Source organism: Syzygium oleosum, unplaced genomic scaffold (genome assembly GCF_021117445.2).
Source record: "Syzygium oleosum isolate NSW1041296 unplaced genomic scaffold, Sole_v2.1 Sole_v2.15, whole genome shotgun sequence".
Taxonomy (NCBI): Eukaryota; Viridiplantae; Streptophyta; class Magnoliopsida; order Myrtales; family Myrtaceae; genus Syzygium; species Syzygium oleosum.
In genome coordinates, this window is record NW_026607499.1 from 1,178,151 (window position 1) to 1,198,427 (window position 20,277).

Genomic DNA, 20,277 nt, shown 5'->3' on the forward strand with positions numbered 1-20,277 from the left:
ATTTATTTATTTTTTTCTTTCTTTCCCCTTCCTTTCTTGGCCATGGTTGGCCGCCCATGCCGGCGACTGGCCACAGGCTAGGGCCGGCGAGGTTGGCCTCTCCGTTGCCACCCAGGCGACGGACCTGGGTGTCGACGGCGAGGTCGGCCTCGCCTTAGCTGAGCGAGGCCGCAAGCCGCCCTCGCCGGCCACCGGCGAGGGCCGCGATGCCCTCGCCGGTCCTGGCCTATGGCCGGTCGCCGGCGGCCGGTGGCTAGCGGGTGGCGGGGCCGAAGAACAACAACAACCAAAAAAAAGAAAAAAAAACCAAGAAGAATCAATTGTGAAAAAATTGTTCAAGAGTAAAAAAACTACTTATTTTTTATTCTTGATTCTGTTCCAAAACTGATTCTGGACATAATTTTTTGCAAAATTGTGCCCGGGCACAAAAAATTTAACAAACGGATTTCTGTTCCCAAACTGATTCTGGAAACAAAAAAATAGAATCAATCACTATTTGGCAAGTTGCTAAACGGGCCCTTAGTTTTAGGTGTGGGTTCGACTTCGACGCTCTGCAAAGAGGTAAAGCAAAAATCCGAAAGTAAGTTGAAAGTTAGAGTAAGACAAGACCAAAAAAAAAAAAATTAAAAAAAACCAAGATTATATAGAAAATTCTCTGAATCCTAAAAACATAATTTAGTATAATTGGACACTTTTGAGCAACAATCACCATTTAAGACTTAACTTCTCATAATTGATCTTTAAAGGTTTTTCAATCTTAAATTTTTAGGCTCTCAAATTTTCTAATTGAAGATCTACAATGTAAACCCGCGCAATCGAGCGGGTATAGTTCTTGTTTCCTATAATCATGATGCTAAATATGATATGTGAAGTTTTTTACGACGTATTATTTGGAATTGACTGATAACCATAGTAGATTATACAAGGTTTTTTTTTTTTGCCGATTTCGAAAAATTAGAGTTGATGCTCGAATTGTATTATCCTTCTATTTCTTCATTTTTGCAGTTTCCGATCCTTGCATTACAAAATCAAAATGGTTGATTTGCGACGGGAAATCTATAGTAGGTTTAAGGACAAAATAAGTCTATCAAAGGGAATCCTAAAATAAAAATATCTTTATATCATTCTCACAAAAAAGAGAAAATGAGACATTTCATCTTCAAGATATGATAAAGAGAGATCTTTAGAACAAATATTTTTCCATTGGCCTATTACCAAGAATATTGTAGTAGTTGATTTTTTGCCATCTTGAATTGACTAATTGTATTAAATATCAAAGACCATAGTCTAATCGTCTATGAGCGAGAACTATGACTCCTATGTATATACATATTTTTAGGGAAAATTATCCAAAAAGTCCTAAACCTCTTACACTTTTGCCAATTGAGTCTTAAATCTTTCAATTTTGTCAATTGAGTCCTAAATCTATTAACTTCTTGCCAATTGAGTTGCTGACGTGGATGCCAGCCGTGCCATGTAAGACCGCTGACGCTGACGTGGACATTTTTAAATAATATTTTGAATGTTTTGTGCTTTTTTTTCTTCTTTTTTTTATTTTCTATATTTTTTTGGGCTTTTGGAGTTAGGTCGCTAGCCACAGCCGAGGGCCACCGACCCTCGCCGGCTTTGGGCGAGGGTCGGCCGGCCACCCTTGCCGGCCCTAACTCCAAAAATGAAAAAAAAAAAAAAAGCAAAGAAAGGGTAAAAAGAAGTCAAATGGAAATACATGGCTTGTATGCCTTTTGGAAGTTTTGAAATTTGGATCAAGTATTAAAAATTTGGAAGATTGAAATATGAAATAAAGTAGAGTCAGCATGTTAAAACAAAAGTCCATGAGAAGAAATTGATTGTGCTCGTGTTATTATAGGGAAGTTTTATATGTAATTCGTGAACATCGTTATAATTTTGACAGACGATAATGGCATTTTACAAGAAAATACTAGGTAGGAAGAGTTGCGGGAATAATTGCTAATATGCAAGATTTTACTCTTGGTAATTATTTAACAAAACGAATGTTATTGAATGAGGCAAGCACAACATTAATTTTTTTTTAAGGAAACACTTAGTAATAAGAGTTACGAGCAATGCTAGAATTTTCCATCCATAATGGCTAATTCGAAACACTAAGGGTGCGTTCGTTTCGCGAAAAATGAGTGATTTGAAAAATATTTTCCGAAAAATGATCGCTTATATCGTTTAGAAAAATAAATGAATGGAAAATTTTTCCGTTGCCCACGAACATAGTTAGGCATAGATTGTCATTGATGACGAAAAGATTTTCCTTTGGCTAATTTTGCTAAACGATATAAATAATCATTTTTCGGAAAATATTTTCGAAATCACTCATTTTCTGCTAAACGAATACTCCCATAAACTCATGATTTTTTTTTCTTCAAAATACATAGTACCGAATGAGGTAAGCCTAGCATCCTAATCGAAAGCAAAATGAGTGGAGAGTGCAATACACACGCTTATATATATAAATTAGATGTCCGCATGGCACTCATTAGAACGATAATATGGATTAGTCTTTAATTAAATATTTATATAGATGTGACACAATTTGGTTACTAAAAAAAATTTATGGTGGGCTACAAATACCGGGTACCAAATTATTTCAATATATAGGTTTGAGATGTTGCGTTAATACCCGTAACAGGTTTGGGATACTTATGAGCTTTCAAATGAACATTTTATTTGTACATTAAGTTTTGTGATGGAGTGAAAAGGATAATGAATGCATGGGCGGAGTAAGCACGTCATTCATCCATCAAATCAATTCCCAAAGTTGGTAACTTGACTGATTATTTCAAAGTATGGGCTAAACTTAAAAAGACTAGTAAAAGTGTAGGCCTTTTTGTGAAAGTAGGCCAAAGTCAACATTAAAGGGGACAAAACAATCAATTTGAACACTTTAGGGAGCAAATTGTAAAATACTAAATAGTCGTGAATTACTTGCAACAAGTGCCAAAACCCGGGAGTCTAAATGCACGCTTTTATTTTAGGATAGAATTTGCTATATGTAAAAGGAACTAATTAGTCATGTGACAAGCACATGACCGAAGCTCGGGTTAAAAAATAGTTGGAGTCTCCATTAAGGGGAACGGACATTGCAATCTGATTTCAAATCTCCTAAAAAATTGAAAAATGCAGATAACAATTCACAACAAGTGTTAAAAAAATTTGCAGCACTCGACTGGGCAAGAGATATAAAATAAGAAGGGCGAAGGAAGGGAGGAAGAAAGCGCGGGTTGAAGCAGCAGAGATGCCATGGCGACAACGGAGTCTGACCCGATCGAGGCTGCTCGACTTTCGCAAGACACGTGAAAACGAAGCTCTTCCCCCAAATCCCCAACCCCCGAATCCCCAAGCAAAGCAAGCCTCGTCCACCGAGCCTGTCTCGCCGTCGCATATCCCCACCCCACCTCAACGAAGAACATCCTCCGCATGTGCAGACAAACCGGGAACATGCCACATCCACAGGCCACTCCACAAACATTCATTAATGAAGACTCAAAAAGGTTTCATAAAGCGTAGAAACATCATCTGGGGAAAGGGGTCGGTTCTTCCACAAGCTTTTGGGCGACGGAGCATTCCAAATTGACCAGATGCAGGAGTCTGTGGCTGCGTGATGGGCGCCTTGCCTTCTCTTTAAGCTTTTCTTTTTGCTGCCCTCTTTTCTGTTGTATTGGCTTGTGATGATTTCAGTATTCTCTTTTGGCCAGAGGTGTAGTGTTTCTAATTTGGAAACTAATAGAAGGGTGTATACGTGTGAATCAAAAAGAAAGTAAGATGCTAAGTGCCGTCGCTTCCTCGCGCACCACATCCATCACCGCCTCCCCCTTGGCTTTAGGCAAACGGCCTACGCTTGTCCAAAAGATACACATCTTTCTATCATTTGTGCCATTCGTGTTCAAAACCAACGAAGGGTTTTGACCTCCATAAAAAAACATATGTTAACGGATGGCCTCTGCACATGCAATTTGAAAACCCTACTTTGATACTGTTTTTTAAGGTTCAGTTTGACGGGAGTGGGGAAATGTCAGATTGTAACATTTATATCATGTGGAAGAAAGGTGGGGCGGGTCATCCGTATACAACTGGTTAGAATTAATGCCGCTCTCCTTATAATGGCGCCAAGCTAAAACCTATGTTTATGTTAAATCAAGATGCATACTCCGTTCGGTACACGAGATACCCAAGTAAAAGGGAGACGTGATACAATCAGTCCAAATGAGGCATTCCACGATATATGTCATGGAAACAATTTGTAGAATGGAAGGCTAGCCCGGTTAATCGTCTCATAGACTAGCCTAATGGCAAATGCTCACCTAGCAGAATGTGTCACTCGTTGTCGCTTCCTCGTGTACCGCACCATCACTGCCTCTCCCTTGGCTTTATGTGAATGACATAGCCTTGCCCAACACGAACACATTTTCTGTCTTTCCTACCGGTCGTGCTTAAAACCAATTAAGGGATTTGACGTCTATTGCAAGATCGTAACAGATGGCAACTGGACATATAATTCAAAACCCTACTCTAAAATCATTTGTCACGGTCTAGGCTGATTGGCTTCAGTCATTGATCGTGGGTGCGCAGCTTCGTGGCAGCCATGATTTGAGGCATGTGTTTGTTTTGAAAGAAGATGCATTGACACTGTTAGCACTTGTACTTATTCATTTTTCACTAAAGTAGGCTAAACTTCTTTTTGTTCAATCAAGTACCTCAATATTTTGATTTGCGCTCAATATAAAACCTCAGTTAAATTCGTGCCTAGAAGATGCCGATGTGGCGCTAACACCGTTTAGTAATCATCAATTTCTCAATCACCATAGGCCGCCATTATTGCCAACAAATACCACCCTAAACGACTTCAAAATCACCACATGGATCGACCATCAGTCGGCACCATTGCCACCGCTCAACGACCTCATCGCCACCAATCATGTTTCAACTCGCCCACAACCATCACCCACCGCTCGATCTCCACAGATCCGCCTCACTGCCACTAAACCATGCTCTTGCTCTCTCTCCAAGCCTAACAGCTTTGGCAATGTGACGACATCCAAATCTGAGGTGGGGCAACCCAGGATATAAAGCCGTGGAGATCATGTAACTAGATATGTCAAATCAATCAAAATCCCACTTTTTAACTCATATTTAATGGATTAAGTCATATATGAATCAGTTATAATTTAAAGAAAGGGTTGTTATGGATTCATAATAGAAAATTCCAATCAGACATGGGATTAGACCACACCCACCTTCGATCTATGTTGACCTGTTAGAAGTGCAGCAACTAATGACAAGACTGAGGCCTTGCAGGGCAAACATGCTAAAGTCACCTTTCGAAGCTGAAGAAGCAAACGAGTCAAGAGTCAGTCGGGCATCTTTCTCGACAATCATCCAATTATCATCTGATGAGAGACCACTATAAGTTGGACGGAAAATCCTTATGAACGAGGAACTAGCAGAGATCAGTTTTTGGTACGTCTTGTCAGTCTGTCGTGTCCATAAGGAGATGAACACCCCCGAGACTGCCCTCGATTCCGAGAGGCGACGAGCATGAGATTTTGGCGGCAGGCAAGCGGGGCCCAGGCCACCGTGGCAAGCGGGATTTGGTGACATGGATGTCGCCCCGTGTTCAATCGCATGGGGCCGCCGCTGTCGGTTTTTGCTTTGTGCACTCCTCGTTGTTCCTCCTTGCGTTTCGAAACAGGAAGGAGAGGTGTCCCATGGGCAACATCGAACGAGAGAAACATCGTATGAGAACGTCATGATAAGTCGAGATATATGTGCACATGACGAGTAGTTTTCCGTTAGTAAAGTTAATCAAAATAAACTTATGTCGTTAGGAGGAAAAGTAAGATGAGTTCATAGCTAACATGGATAATAGCACAAATAGTTCCTGAACTTTAATTCAATCTGCGCTATCGTTTATGAACTTTTAATTTACTTTGGCTCAATGTGCAATGTCGTCCATGGATTTTTAATTTGTTAGATTTGGTTCTTGAACTATTAGTAATTGTTCATGTAGTCTAAAAATGTTTAAAAGTTCGGGAATTATAATGAATATTTGACTAAAGTTTAAAGACCATATTGAACAAATTAAAAGTTCAAAGACGACATCCTTTCTTCCAGCACTAACAACTTTAGACCAAAGGTTGAATAGATCACGAGTGACAACTTTTTATGGCGACATCAGATCCCACCATACTATAATACTAATAAGCCTCGGTATCTCTCTTATATTACACTCCCAATTATGCTTAAAAAAATACTTCATGATTTACAATTCAAGTATAACTAAATAGAATTATGATTCTAAGTACAAGAGATAAATGAATAATCAAGAAAATTTGATAAGTTCATATATGAATTGATAAATATAATGTGTTTTTAAGAGAGACTATTAAAAGTTGGCAAACCATAACAAAAGTTGATAAATTAAGAAAACCAAATGTTTGTAAGAAACTCAATTGAGAGTTGGTAACCCAAATTTAGTCGGTAATATAATAAGAAAATAATTGGTAATTCACTCAAATAGTGACTAAATTAAGTTGGTAAATTTTAAAGTGGCATGTAAAAAAGATAAATAAATTTAGTAAAGATAAGAAAAGTTGGTATCAAGGTGATTTAGTACTTTCATAAAAATGTATTAACAAGTTACCGGTAAATCAAATTATTTATAACAATTTTTACCAACAGTTTTTGACACTTACCAACTGTTTTAGAAATCTACCTATAGTGACCAAATCATTTTTTAAAAGAATAGTACAATCGTCTTCTAACACGGTATCAAAGCAAAGCTTCTGCCCCAGATTCCTTTTGCATATGAGGTTCCCAATTAGGCAATTCCACATGGCATTCTCGATATGGTTTGCACGTGAAAGACAATGTTAAAGTATGCTAGAGCACTTGTCTATAAAATTTTAATGGATTTTGTGTAAATATAGTCTTCTTTTCATTTAATAGTTCAAATTTTTAGATCAAACTTCCAAAGGAGAAAACTGAAAGGAACTCATCAAGATTTGGGGAAAGTATAAAAAAATCCTAATTTATGCCAATTCAGTCCTAAATATTTCAATTGTACCAATTGAGTCCTAATTTTTTTGACAATTTTTCAATGTAATACATCCGATCAATTTTGGCCGGAAATCGCTAACATGGATGCTAGTTGGCCTAGGCCCGTTTGGTTCAACTTTCCAAATGCTATTTGGGATAATGCAAATACCTTTAGGTTAAAGCCCCTTGAGGAAATACAAATGGCATTTGGTAAAAAATCATTTGTAAAGCTACTTTGGACCAAATAGTGTTTGGCAAATTTTTTTTTGCAAAAGCGCTTTGGAAATTATTCTTTTTATTAAAAAAAATAAACCTACCATACCCTTCGCCTGAGCCAGCGAAGGCCTACGGCCGCCGATGAGCTAAATCTAGCTTGCCAGCCTGTCGCCCGAGGTACGGGCCCCGGGCGAGCTGTATTTGCTCGCCGACGACCGTTTGCCCGAGGCCGGAGCCGGGCCAGATGGCTTTGCGCGACCGCGAGCCGGGCGGCGCCCGGGTGGTCGCACGACCTCGTGCGGCCGTCGCCTAGGTCGTATGACCTCGCTGGCCTTTCGCCGACCCGATCCGATGTCGGCTGCCCTCGCCGGCCGCCTCACGAAGAAGATGAACAGTAACAAGAGGGGCAAAATTGGAATAAGCCAAAATAAGTGAGAGTAGTTCGGGGACAAAAAATTTGGGTTCAACATTTGTGGAATGCCGAAAGCCCAAAGCTGGTCTAAACCAGCTTTGGGCCTTTGGCATTCCAAATGCTAGGCCGAAAGCTGAACCAAACGGTTTAGCACTTTGGGAAGGGGCTTTCGAGGCCGAAAGCCCCTTCCCAAAGCTGAACCAAACGGGGCTTTAGCATGACTGGCGGTGACATGGACAAATTTTTATAATTTTTAAATATTTTTTCTTGAATTTTTATATAATTTTTTCTTTTTCTCATTGTGGCTGGCGAGGCGACCCTTGGCTAGGCCATCGCTAGCCACATGGAAGGGCTGCCAAGTAGAGGTGGCCACGGGCCGATTTTGGCCCGGAACCGGACCGGAACTGACCCGGTCAAACCTGGGCCCGGCCCGTTGACCGGGCTCAGCGGTTGGAACCGGAACCGCCCGTGGCATACGGGCCCGGTTCGGCCTGAAAAATTTGAACCGGCCCGAACCGCCGGTTCTGCGAAAAAAAAAAAAAAAAAAAGGCAGCGGCCGTTGCCGTGCAACGGCCAAACCCAAAAAAAAAAAAAAATTTATCCGCAGCAGGGCTGCAGACGTGTAGGCCCGCGCGGCTTGCACCTTGCGGCCCGTTGGGGGCAACGGCTACGCCCCAACGGGCGTTTTTATAAAAAAAAAAAACACATAACCGTTGCAATTTTGCAACGGTTATGTTTTATTTTTTTTAATTCTAAATTTTCTTCTATTTTTTCCTATAAATTCTCTCAAATTCTCACAATACACACACAATTCTCTCAAATTCTCTCCAATTCTCTTCTCTCAAGTCTCAAATTTTCTCAATACTCGAAATTCTCTCAAATTCTCTGAAATTCTCTCAATTTTCTCAATCCACGCAATTCTTTCTTAATTCTCCCAATTAATCCGCTCAATTCTCTCAATCCATTCGAAAAATGGCAAGTGGAAGTCGAGTGCCAACCGGCAAAGGTAAGAATATCGCGAGAATCCCATCATTCTTTTGATCCTCGTGAATATGCAGATTTTCAAGATGATGAAATCAACATTTTTCGCGATGTGGAGCGGCCCCGACGCAAGAAAGTTTTCATCCTCCTGCTGAAATATCTACAACAAAGGAAGCGGAACGGGAATTTACATCTGACATTTGGAATCACTTCACGAAAATGGAAAGGTTTGATATTGGTCAAAAAAGGTATGATATAATTTGTAAATATTATGGAAAAATATATAAATATACAGGTGAATAAGGATATGGAACATTTAAACGACATCTTATGAGCAAACATCCAACCGAAACGGGAATCGATATCGGGCAACAACAAATTTCCGGGTACGTCAATCCTAACACTTCCCCTTTATTTCGTTTTAATGAAAAAACTTATAAGGAAGAATTAGGCAAATTTATTTCCGTTGAGCATTTAGCATTTAATTTTGGAGAAAGATTTGGTTTTAATGAATTTGTACAAAAGCATGTGCTCCACAAGCAAAACGTGTTCCTAGAAATTCAATTAAACGAGTAATTAAAGATCTTTACAAAAATGGAAAAAATGATTTACAAAACTTTTTTATGCAATTTAATGGATGCGTGCATATAGGTAGTGATATTTGGAGTGATCATTGGCAAAATCATTCTTACATGGGCATAACATGTCATTGGATAGATGACGAGTGGACTATTCAAAAAGAGTTATTGCATTTAGAGTTTTCGATGATCATCATACGGCAAATAATATTTATAGAATAATTAGGCAAGTTTTAGAAGAATATTATTTGCTTAACAAAATTTTTTCAATTGGTTTTGATAATGCCGCAACAAATACCGCTTCAATTGCCGAGTTAGAAAATATTTGTAAACCCGCTTTTGGCGGAAATTTTTTTCACATTAGATATGCTTGTCATGTTTTAAATTTATGTGTACAAGATGGTTTGAAAACTCATGATATTTTTCTTCAACCAATAAAAACGGCGATTCAATTTTTATGGAAACATCCCAAAAAATAAAAGAATGGGGTAAATTTTGTAGAGATAATGGCACAAAGCCAAAAAGATTTCCAAGAGATGTTCCAACTCGTTGGAATTCTACTTTCCACTTGCTTAATGAATCTTTAGCATATAAAGATTTATTATGTGCATTCATTTCTAATAATATACCTCAGATTAATTTATACCCACAAGAGTGGCATATTTGCCAAAAAAATTTAGATCTTTTAAAGGTTTTTAATGATGCAATTTATACTTTGTCTGGTGTTTATTATCCTACTACACATTTATTTTTAGTAGAGTGTACTAATATTGTCGGAACTTTTGATGAATATGAAAATGATGTTGAATTATAACATACTATAGTTGCAATGAAAATGAAATGGCTTCATTATTATAGTGAAATTCCCATGATTTATTTAGTTGCTTGTGTTTTTTATCCGCGTTGCAAATTGGATGGCTTAAATGATTTTTTGCGTGCGTATTATCAATGTTTACATTATGATGTGACAAATGTTACAACCATAGTACGTGAGGTTAAAAACGTAGTAATAGAATTATATAATGAATTTTATACTAAATATAATTTAGGTGATATTAGATCTTCTCAATCTACCTGAGATACAAAATGACAATACAGTAAAATTAGTAGAGGGTACCAACTTTTATTACATAGACAAAAAAAACAAAAGGGAGTAATAGGAAATATTTCTGAATTAAAGAGTTATCTAACCATTTTATTTGAGTTTGCTGAAGCCGAAGGTGGTACAGATTTTTTTATTTTGGATTGGTGGAAGAGGCACGCAAGCCAATACCCAATCCTTTCTCTTATTGCTAGACAGATTTTTTTCAACCCCTTGTTCCACGGTTGCGGTCGAACAAGCATTCATCGGAGGTAATATTTTGAACGAACATCGTTCAAGATTAGATCCGAGAATCGTGGAGATGCAAGTTTGTGTTGCTAATTGGACGAAGGCTCAATACCGGCAACAAGAGATAGATCGGACTAATGAATCCGAATTCTTTAACGACGGAGATACTACCGCTACCGGTATCGGTCTTGGAACGGGTAGTGACGATTGAGGGTAAAAGAACTATTGGAGTTGGCAAATATTTCGGGAACTCTTGTTTCTCATACCGGGTACGCCCACGTGAGCTTAGGGAAACCGAAATATAATCCGACGATATGTGACCTCTGGTCCCGCGCACGGAATGCTTAGGTTTTGGGATAATTTTAGGGTATATATATTGTACTCCTTTTTTTTAAGATCGTTGTAACGAATTGTAATGTGCTTAATGATAATTTATTAAGTTGAAGCCCTTTCTTTCTCTCTTGTCTTTTTGTCCCCAAATTTGAGTACAATTTACATTTTAATCACAATTTATATTGAATAATGTTCTATCACAAGAATAGTATTTTTTTAATTTTTTATATTTTCATTTCTGTTTTTCCTTTTCTGTTTTTCCTTTTTCTCTTTTGTCTTTTTTCCTTGTTTCTGTTTTTTAAAATTATAATTTATATTATAATATTTTTTTCTTCCTCCGCGGCCGGCCATGGCCGGGCCGCGCGGAGGTCGCGGCCGGCGCGGGCGGCCCTCGCCCGGGCCGGGAGAGGCCGGCCTCGCGGCAACTAGCGAGGCTCGACCTCGCCGGCGTCGGGCGAGGCCGGCGACCTCCGTGCCGGCCCCGGCTATCTCCGCGCCAGCCCCGGCTATGGCCGACCGCGGAGGAAGAAAAAAAAAAGAAAAGGAAAAGGAAAAGAAAAAAAATAGAAAAAAAAAAATCGGAACCGGCCGGTTCCGGTTCACACTTGGCCACGAACCGGAACCAGTCGGTTCCGAACCGTGGCCACCTCTACTGCCAAGTCCTCATCAGACCTGGCGAGGGGCGGCCCTTTGTTGGCCCTTGCGGCCTCTAGCGAGGGCGGCCCTCGCTTTGGGTGAGGGCTCGACCCTTGCGGCCTGGGTGAGGGCCACCCTCGTGGCCTTTGACGAGGGCTCGCCGGCCCTTGCCCACGTTCGGCGAAGGCCTGGGCAGGGTCGAGACCCTCACCTGCCCTCACACAATGAAAAATAACAAACAAAAGGAAGAAAATATATTTAAAAAATTATAAAATTTGTCCACGTCGATGTCGATTGTGTTACATAGGACAACCAGCGTAGATTTTCAGCCAAAATTGGCCGGATAAATTAGATTGGTAAAATCATCAAAAGATTTAGGGAAAATACCACCAAAAACCCAAAACTATGCCATATGTGACAAATTTACCTGAATTTTTTTTTGTGACACGAAAAATCCCAAACTATGCCACTCATGATAAATTTACCCTGAACTTTTTTTTGTGACACGAAAAATCTCAAATTATGTCACTTGTGATAAAATTACCCCACAATACTTTGGCCCATGGGCATTTTTGTCTTTTTCCTTTTTCTATTTTTTTTCCTTTTTTTTTCTTTTCTTCTCCGTGAGGGCGGCCTCGCCTCGGAAGTCGCTCCGGGCGTCATAGTCGCCGGATCCGGGCGAGGGCGGTTTTTTTGGCGAGGGCGACCCAATGCCAACAAGGGGCGTCCCTCGCATCCCGGCGAGGGCCGCCCTCAAGATGTCCGGGAGGCGCCAGAAGAAAAGCAAACAAAAAAAGGGAAAAAAGCAGAAAAAGGAAAAAGACGAAAATGCCCATGGGCCAAAGTAATGTGGGGTAAATATGTCACAAGTGGCATAGTTTGGGGTTTTTCGTGTCACAAAAAAAAGTTCAGGGTAAATTTGTCACAAGTGGCATAGTTTGGGGTTTTTTGTGGTATTTTCCCAAAGATTTATAACTCAATTGGGACAATTAAAATGTTTAGAACTGAATTGACACAATTACAACAAAATTAGAACTCTTTTGGTATTTGTCTCCAAGATTCGTTGAGATCATAAACCTAGAGTTGAAATCTTGTTGATTGCTTTTGCAAAAAGTTGGCTGAAGAATGTCACACATTGGCAGTAAGTTCAGAAGAGTTTTTTATTTTTTATTTTGGTTGAAAAGTTCAGATGAGGTTTTTGTTTTTGGTCGGTAAAAGTTCAGAAGAGTTGGAATGTAAGGAAAGTGCGAAGATTGATGGAGACAGCTGTAGAGACTCATTGTCGGTGATTGCACAAAAGAATTATCATATCAACAACTTTTTTCTGAGGTACGAGAATAGAACTATATATTTTAATTCAAAAAATAATTAATTCGAACGTATTCTAGAATATATATCCATCTAATATTGATAAAGAGTACAGAATAGATTCAGCAGCGGAAATCGGACCCAAGTCATTGCCTAGGAAGTTTAAGGTAACAGTTGACTCGACTCGTTTACTAATTTCGCAACCACAATGCACATATAGATAAAGATTATTGTAATTAAGCTTAGGAAGCCATTTATTTCAATGTTCGGGCAAAATTGGGGAATGGGATTTTTTTTAACGCGAGATTGGAAAATAAATCCACATACATTAGTAAGAAACTCTCTGAGATCAAAGGTCTCTTTCGTTTCGCAAAAAATGAATAATTTGAAAAATATCTTTCTAAAAATGATTATTTGTATCACTTAAAAAAATGAACGAAAATTGTCTTTAACGTCTATGAAAAAGTTTAGACATAAATTATTGTCAATGATGAAAATATTTTTATTGAGTAATGATTTCAAGCGATTATTTTTACAATAATGTTTCCCAAACCATTTATTTTTCACGGAACAAATGGTTCCGTCGCAATTAGTGTGTGGATTCTTTCTCTTGCAATCATGCTATCTCACTTCAAAAGATTGATTTCTCAAAAGAAAAAAAGTTGCATTCAATATTATAGATCAATCTTGCACTCATGTGGGGGTAATATTAAATCAATCTAGAAATTTGGAGTGGTCCTGGTGAGGCCATCAAAAGACCAAAACTAGGACTACAACCATTACAAAATTTACAAATCCCCAGGACATGAAACTATTGTGGGGATGCGAAAACAGAAAAGGATAAACAAAGGGTTGGTGTTTGGGGGAATTCAAGGCATGTTCCTGAACTTTACCAATGCGATTCGCCTCTTTCTTCGCTCTCCGATCTGTCTGATTTCGCTTTAGCAGGACGCCTCCCACCGCTTATTCTTTCCCAACATCGAAAGGTCAGCGGTTTTTCAATCCCTTGTAAAGTTCAGACTATTATAAAGCATGTAAAGTACATAATTCATGAGGTTATTTTGTTTAAAATAAGATCAAGTTTTTGCAAGTAACAGTAAGGGAGAATTTCCATTTCTGCTCCCCCAAGTCTGGAGTTAATATATGTTAAACTCCACGCTTTTTTTTTATTTAGAAAAGTAGCATTTTATCCTTTCGAATTTGTAATTTTGTTATATTGGTTAACACCGTTAACCCCTTTCAGCTAGCACGCACCGCTCACATGATTTTCGGGGGTAAAACTTATGACCTATTTGTCCCACCAATTTTGACTATTTTGGCCACCTCTCTTGTGGCCTTCTTGTGTACATCAATTGCACCTATCTGTCACCACATACATGATTCATATAAATTATACACAAAACCACAGTTTGTGCATCCATGTGTGTGTGTGTGTGTGTGTGTGTGTGTGTGTGTGTGGCTGGGTAGAGAGAGAGAGAGGGGGGGAGGTGTGTTGGGTTTGTAGGCTGACCGGATTAAACATGTTTGGAGAAAGGAGCCGCATAGAAACACTGGCTGATCCACACTTCCCCATGGATGACTATTTCAAAAACCCTCATATTAATTGTTTATAGATTTTCAACCCTAAATCAACCCTATAAAATCACACAAGAAAAATATATTTTTTTTCTAAAGATTTGTTAACGAGTGTTCCGGACATTTGTTACATATGTTTAACGAAAAATATTCAAAGTCTACAAAATTAATCATGAATAGTCAGTTTACTAATTATTTATAAATCTAAATTTTTAATAAAGGTTTCTAGAGTATTTCTTTTTTTATAACAAAACTTCTTTTTAAAAATAGGAGTTTTAGAGATGCTAAATTCATGTCCTTGCTCGGAGTGCAAGATGTGCGGTAAAACGTGCATTTCCCTATGACATTGCCGAGAACCTCAAGTAATTAACAACATTGTCATTAAAAGGGCTTCCTACTTTTTGCCACATAGTCAAATTGCACACAAGATGATAATATTAAATTCTTTGCAAGAATTCTTTAAACTATAATAAAGACAGGGGATGGAGACAACCCAGGGTAGTAAACAATAGGCAGGCACTAGCATGTAGGCCTTCCATCTCTTGTTTCACTTTCCTCTTAAATAATATTCTAATAAATTGGTCTTTGCTCTTAATTAATGGAGTCAAATGATCTCTTCTTCTTGAACACTAACACATGCTATTTATCTGAGAGAGAGAGGAGTCTCGAGTCTCTTCTCTTTTTCCCTGTTTAAGGTTCTTTCCTGGGAACCCATTGCTTGCAGTGTCAAGACAGTAGGGAAGACACATCCCATGATCTCCACTGTCTTCCTCCTATTCTCTCTGTACCTGCCTCAAACCGCATGTTCTGCCCGGAGGAACAGACCTTCAACCTCTCCTTAGACTGCATTTAATTCTTTGTTTTCTCTCTTCAACTACAGCTAAGACCATTACCTTATTTGTATGCGAAAAGGGGACTTCTTGGGGATTAAAATTCGTCATCTGTATTGCCTGTACTCATAAACCTAGGGCTTCCACAAACTTTTCCTCCTCATCTTGTGTTAGCATGTCAATCACGTATTGCCTTCTCGTCTTCATCGTCATGGGCCTTTCTTTGCATATATGCGATGGCCGACACCTCACGGACATGGACAAGAAGCCGGTGAAGAGAACTACCTCATCTAGCAAGGTTAGTGATGAGAATCATTACTGATGTTGTCATCAGGAAAGCTATTGATGTTAGAGATTTCTTCCAAGGTTGAGCCAATCCACAAAAAGAAAGTTTAGAAAACCAAGACGCATTGATCTGCATACTACATGATGAAATGCCAGTTTAAACTTCGAATGTTCGGTTTAGTATTTATGCAGTCAAATTTTAATTTGCCACCAGTTATGATTATAGCTGGGTGTTTGACATATCGTAGGTGCACATGATGAATTGAAAAAAGAGTTTGATATATCTTTATGCATGCATGAAAGTTTTTTCTTGTTTTCCTTATTCTAAAAAGAAGTTATTTTTTGGTTTTTCTGGAAAATCCTTAGAAATCACACCTGAATAATTGCAGAGCGGCGTGAAGACAGGACTTGATAGAGTCAATACCACCTCAAATTTCAAGTCCATGCAAAGAAATACCAGCTTCAATAATGAAGGCAGCAATGCAGAAACCCCAGTGGCCAAAAAACCTGAAAAGGCGATGGTTCAGACGAGAACAACTCAGAAGCTGATGACGATGAGGAAAGATGCGAAAGGAAAGATAAGAGGTCCATCTCATCATCATCAAAATGTGTCGTCTCTCGTGTCGGTTTCATGGCGTGTGCCTCGGAAGATACCGACCGAGAAACATCCTGGGCTAGATTCCGATTACTGCCCGCCGAAGACGCACCCTCCATCTCACAATTGACCAATTTTTGGCTAGTTTGATGTCGAATCTCCCGGAGCTTCTTCGCGGTATCACCAAGCAATCGCTGCATTTTGGCACTATAATGAGTATGTTACGTTGTTAATGCGCAGAGACGAGACCATATGAGTAAGCATTCAGGCTAGCTTATCGGCTAAGGGTACGACTGTTTCTGCCATTACGTATGTGTTGACTTTGTAAAATGTAATATACAACACAAGCGTAGGACTATTATTCATATATATTGACAAGTTTTTATGATCCATTCCTATGGAGCCTGAAGGATTCCTCATGTTAGAAATTGCAGATGAAGTTCGTCCAGATATCATGATCTCATGTCCTCTCGCTCCTTAATATAACTTATTCAATCCAAAACTCATAGAGTTTCTTCTTTTTTGGCTTCATATATATATATATATATATATATGGAAGATTAAACTGATTTCATAGCTGATGAGTGAGGACCAATCACATAAAATAAAACCCGAGTATCAATATCATTTTTTTTCCATTGGATCTTGGGAAGGTTTTACGGGTTTCTAAGTTTCTAATTCATAATTGACTTAATCTATATTAATATATCTTTATCATGCTTTGGTTTTAATTGGTACAATAAGAGAGACTACATAGAAAACTTAATGATAGTCTAGGTGTGGGTTTACTTGATAAAAGTAATGGTATTATGCAACTCAATCTCCTAAATCATTGCATCAATGTATGTACGTATGCATGTGAATTGCTTGAATAAGCTACCTTATGCAATCTCTTGAATAATGCTAGGTAATTACTGTATCAAGTTAAGTGCCAAACTCTGATCGAGTATAATTATGGCCCACTTTATATAAATTGCCTATTTGTAATACATCCTATCACTTGACATATCAATTTTGTTTGACCGAGCATCGCTCAGTCTCTTAAAAATGCATGAAAAACCGATATGGGTGAAGAATTCGCATCTCTTAATGCAAGGCTGGTCCTGATCAGGAAGAGGTATTGTGAATCTCAACTCCTTAGGAGGTTTGCTTCTTTGATTGTTAGTTCATCCAGCCATTACTTTTCTGTTTTTACCACTCACTTCATTCGCTTTTCCTGTTTGGCCACCCATCCCTTGGAAAACATAAATAACATGTGATTCAAGATGAACATCTTCTGATCTTGATTAGGTTTACGTAGCTGGAATGCATCCTTATCAGTAAGGTCTTGAATGCTTTTCCTGCTTTGTTCCCTTCTTTCTCGATTTAGCTTCGCTTAATGTGATGAGGTAGGAAGATTTGCTTTGCTCCTTTGTGTCGACACATTCTCTGCGAACATCTATATACAACAGCTAGAAAATGTTGTCGTCCATTGTAATCGATTCCCAAAATGCTTGCTCGTGTTTATTGGCGTAGGAGCTAGTCTAAATTTCAGGAGATAAAATTATATCCTAAATTTGTTACGTTCTTGATAGTTAGACATGTACGTCGAATGTCGATTCAACTGTTCAGATGAAGTCATATCAACTTATTTCGCTCGAGTATGCTAAAACTATTCTCACAATGTTTGAAATATTCATACACCCTCCGATCCAAACCCTAATCGCAAAATCCCTTTCTGTTCGCTCTCTAGCCTACACCTTCACCTCAATTGTGCCCGCAAAGCCTCTCTCAGCCGTTGTCAGTATTCGAGCCACGGTCACCAGACCCTCGTTGTTGCCACCTCTCTCTCTCTCTCTCTCTCTCTCTCTCTCTCTCTCTCTGCACGAGGGAAGGAAGAGAGAGCCGCTTCTTGCAATGGTTTGTTGTGTGAATGATTCAGGCAGGGGGTCGATTGTTCCAAGCAACCTTACAGTCTGGATCACCGGAGGCTAGTGAGTTTCGACCTAGTAAGCGACCTTAGTTGGGAAGCGCCACGTGCGCACTTAGACACGCACACGTACACAGAGCGGGAGAGAGACCCTAAGGGCGAATTGAGTGATGGCGGCTACATCCAGAGCCATGACACCACGACTGGCGAGCAGCGTCTACGATCATGGATGGAGGTAGAGGTGTTGCGGATGAAGAAGAAACAAAAATAATAAGACAAAAAAAAAAGAGTAAAAGAATATCTCGATTGTTATAATCCGGTGGGTTAATGTGTTTGCTGCCACCGGAAATTTTGCCCCTCATTTTCCGAATATCATTAAGATTGACCTAGGGTCGATTGAGAGTTGATCAAAAGTTGACTGGAGATACAAGACCTAGAAAACGTCTTAAACCTCAAAATTGGATTTTACTGGTCAAAACGAGAACCTTATTAACGCCCGAATCTGACAGTTAATTTTGACAAGCGGAACCAAAACAAGTATATTGACACCCATATTACCACCTGAATCCGATGGTCATTTTTTGACCTCACAAAACCGGTCGCACTCATTTGCAATGTCGGGACGGCTGCGAATTCCTGACTTTCAGTGCACGTGCTGAGACTAGAGATCAAGCATCCCAACGCCAAAAAGACCAGCTTGGACAGATGTTGAACGAAGGAGTAACCGCCGGTCAAATTTCGATATAAACCTTTCTACACTCGAAAAAAAAGATCTTAGAGCCCAAAACCGCACTCTAGATTCAAGCATTTCTCCGAATCCTCCGCACCGGGACATGGCTTGAAGATTCAAAGAACCTCTAGATTCAAAGTGTTCCTCAAATCCCCACACGGAGCGATGGCATGAAGGTTCGAGGACCCCCTCTGTATTCAAGCATTTCTCAGATCCCCACACAGGAGCACAGCACGTTCACTTCAGGATTCTCTATATTCAAACACTCTCATGTTCCTACATCGGAGGATGACGTGAGGACAGGTTCATTGACGCTCTTCCGTGATTCCATTTATAAATCACTTGGTTCAAATTTTCCTTTCAAAGACATTTGCTCTCGAAAGAGAATTTTCCTTTCTCCATATCCGTACGATCTGATTTCAAAGTCATCCTTCGAATGGTTCCTGATCCCACGACTTGAAGGCATCTCTATCGCAATGACCTCTTTACTAGCAAACATCTTTTATAGTTTGAGCGAAGTGTTTGTTGAGTATGCATTCTAAGTAAGACTTCCAACTCTAGGATGAAAGCTTTTCAAGAATCAACTCAAAAAATGCCTTCTTCGAAATGGATTTCATATATCCTTTAACGATTCTTGAGTAATTGGGCCAAGACTTGTCTCTTGACATGCATTCATACTTTTTCAAGAGTAATCGAATTTGTTTTGATATTCGAATTTCGATGTATCAATGTATCATGTCTCGATTTTCAAATTCGTTTCATTTGCGTTCGAACTTTTTTTGAATGAGAATTTAATTCAAACTCTTCTAAGTATTCGACATGCCCGATGTCATTTCTATGCGTATCTCTTACACATATTAGAATATTTGAATATTAAATCACGCATTTATTAATAGCTTAAACTTTTATAACATGTAGAAGATCTTATATAATACCAGAGTAGGAGTTTTCGAGTTCAAATATTTCCAATTACATTTTTCCACGCTTTAGGCTCAGACCAAAGTTCGTCATTTAATAATTTAATCTTTTAGGATAGTTAGCAGTAATCCCACAAAATCCCACACACGACCTCTCTATTTGTCATTTCTCACATGCATAATCAACCTGTGTTCGCATAGTCACTATGCTATATCTACAAAGTCTGAATTCTTACAAATGTACCCTAGTTCGACACAATTTTTGTTTTCGAATACATACATACAAACATATAGACATGTTATGCTCGTAGATAATTGGTAAATTGTTAGTTTCTCTTCTAACAATATATAGTCATCCAAGTTAGGGTACGACTGTGTCTTCATCTGATAACTTTAGTTTTTAGAACAATTAACAATGGTCCTACAAAAGCGAGAAAAATACCAAATTAGTCATAAACCTATTGTGCAGATTCTAATTCAGTCCAAAATTTATCAAATTTGCCAATTAAGTCTTAAACCTTTGCGCGAAATTCCAATATAATTTTTCTAGTCATTTTTTGTGGGAAATCGGGTTTAG

The 20,277-nt window shown here is 38.9% G+C and overlaps 1 protein-coding gene across 1 annotated transcript; it reads left to right on the plus strand.

Moving 5' to 3' along the window:
• The first annotated feature begins 14,916 nt into the window (after positions 1–14,916).
• Positions 14,917–16,274, plus strand: LOC115687167 (root meristem growth factor 10). Its single transcript, XM_030612642.2, has 3 exons — positions 14,917–14,932; positions 15,315–15,562; positions 15,939–16,274. Exons 1-3 carry the CDS (start codon positions 14,917–14,919, stop codon positions 16,272–16,274), a joined length of 600 nt encoding a protein of 199 aa, XP_030468502.2.
• The last annotated feature ends 4,003 nt before the right edge of the window (positions 16,275–20,277 follow it).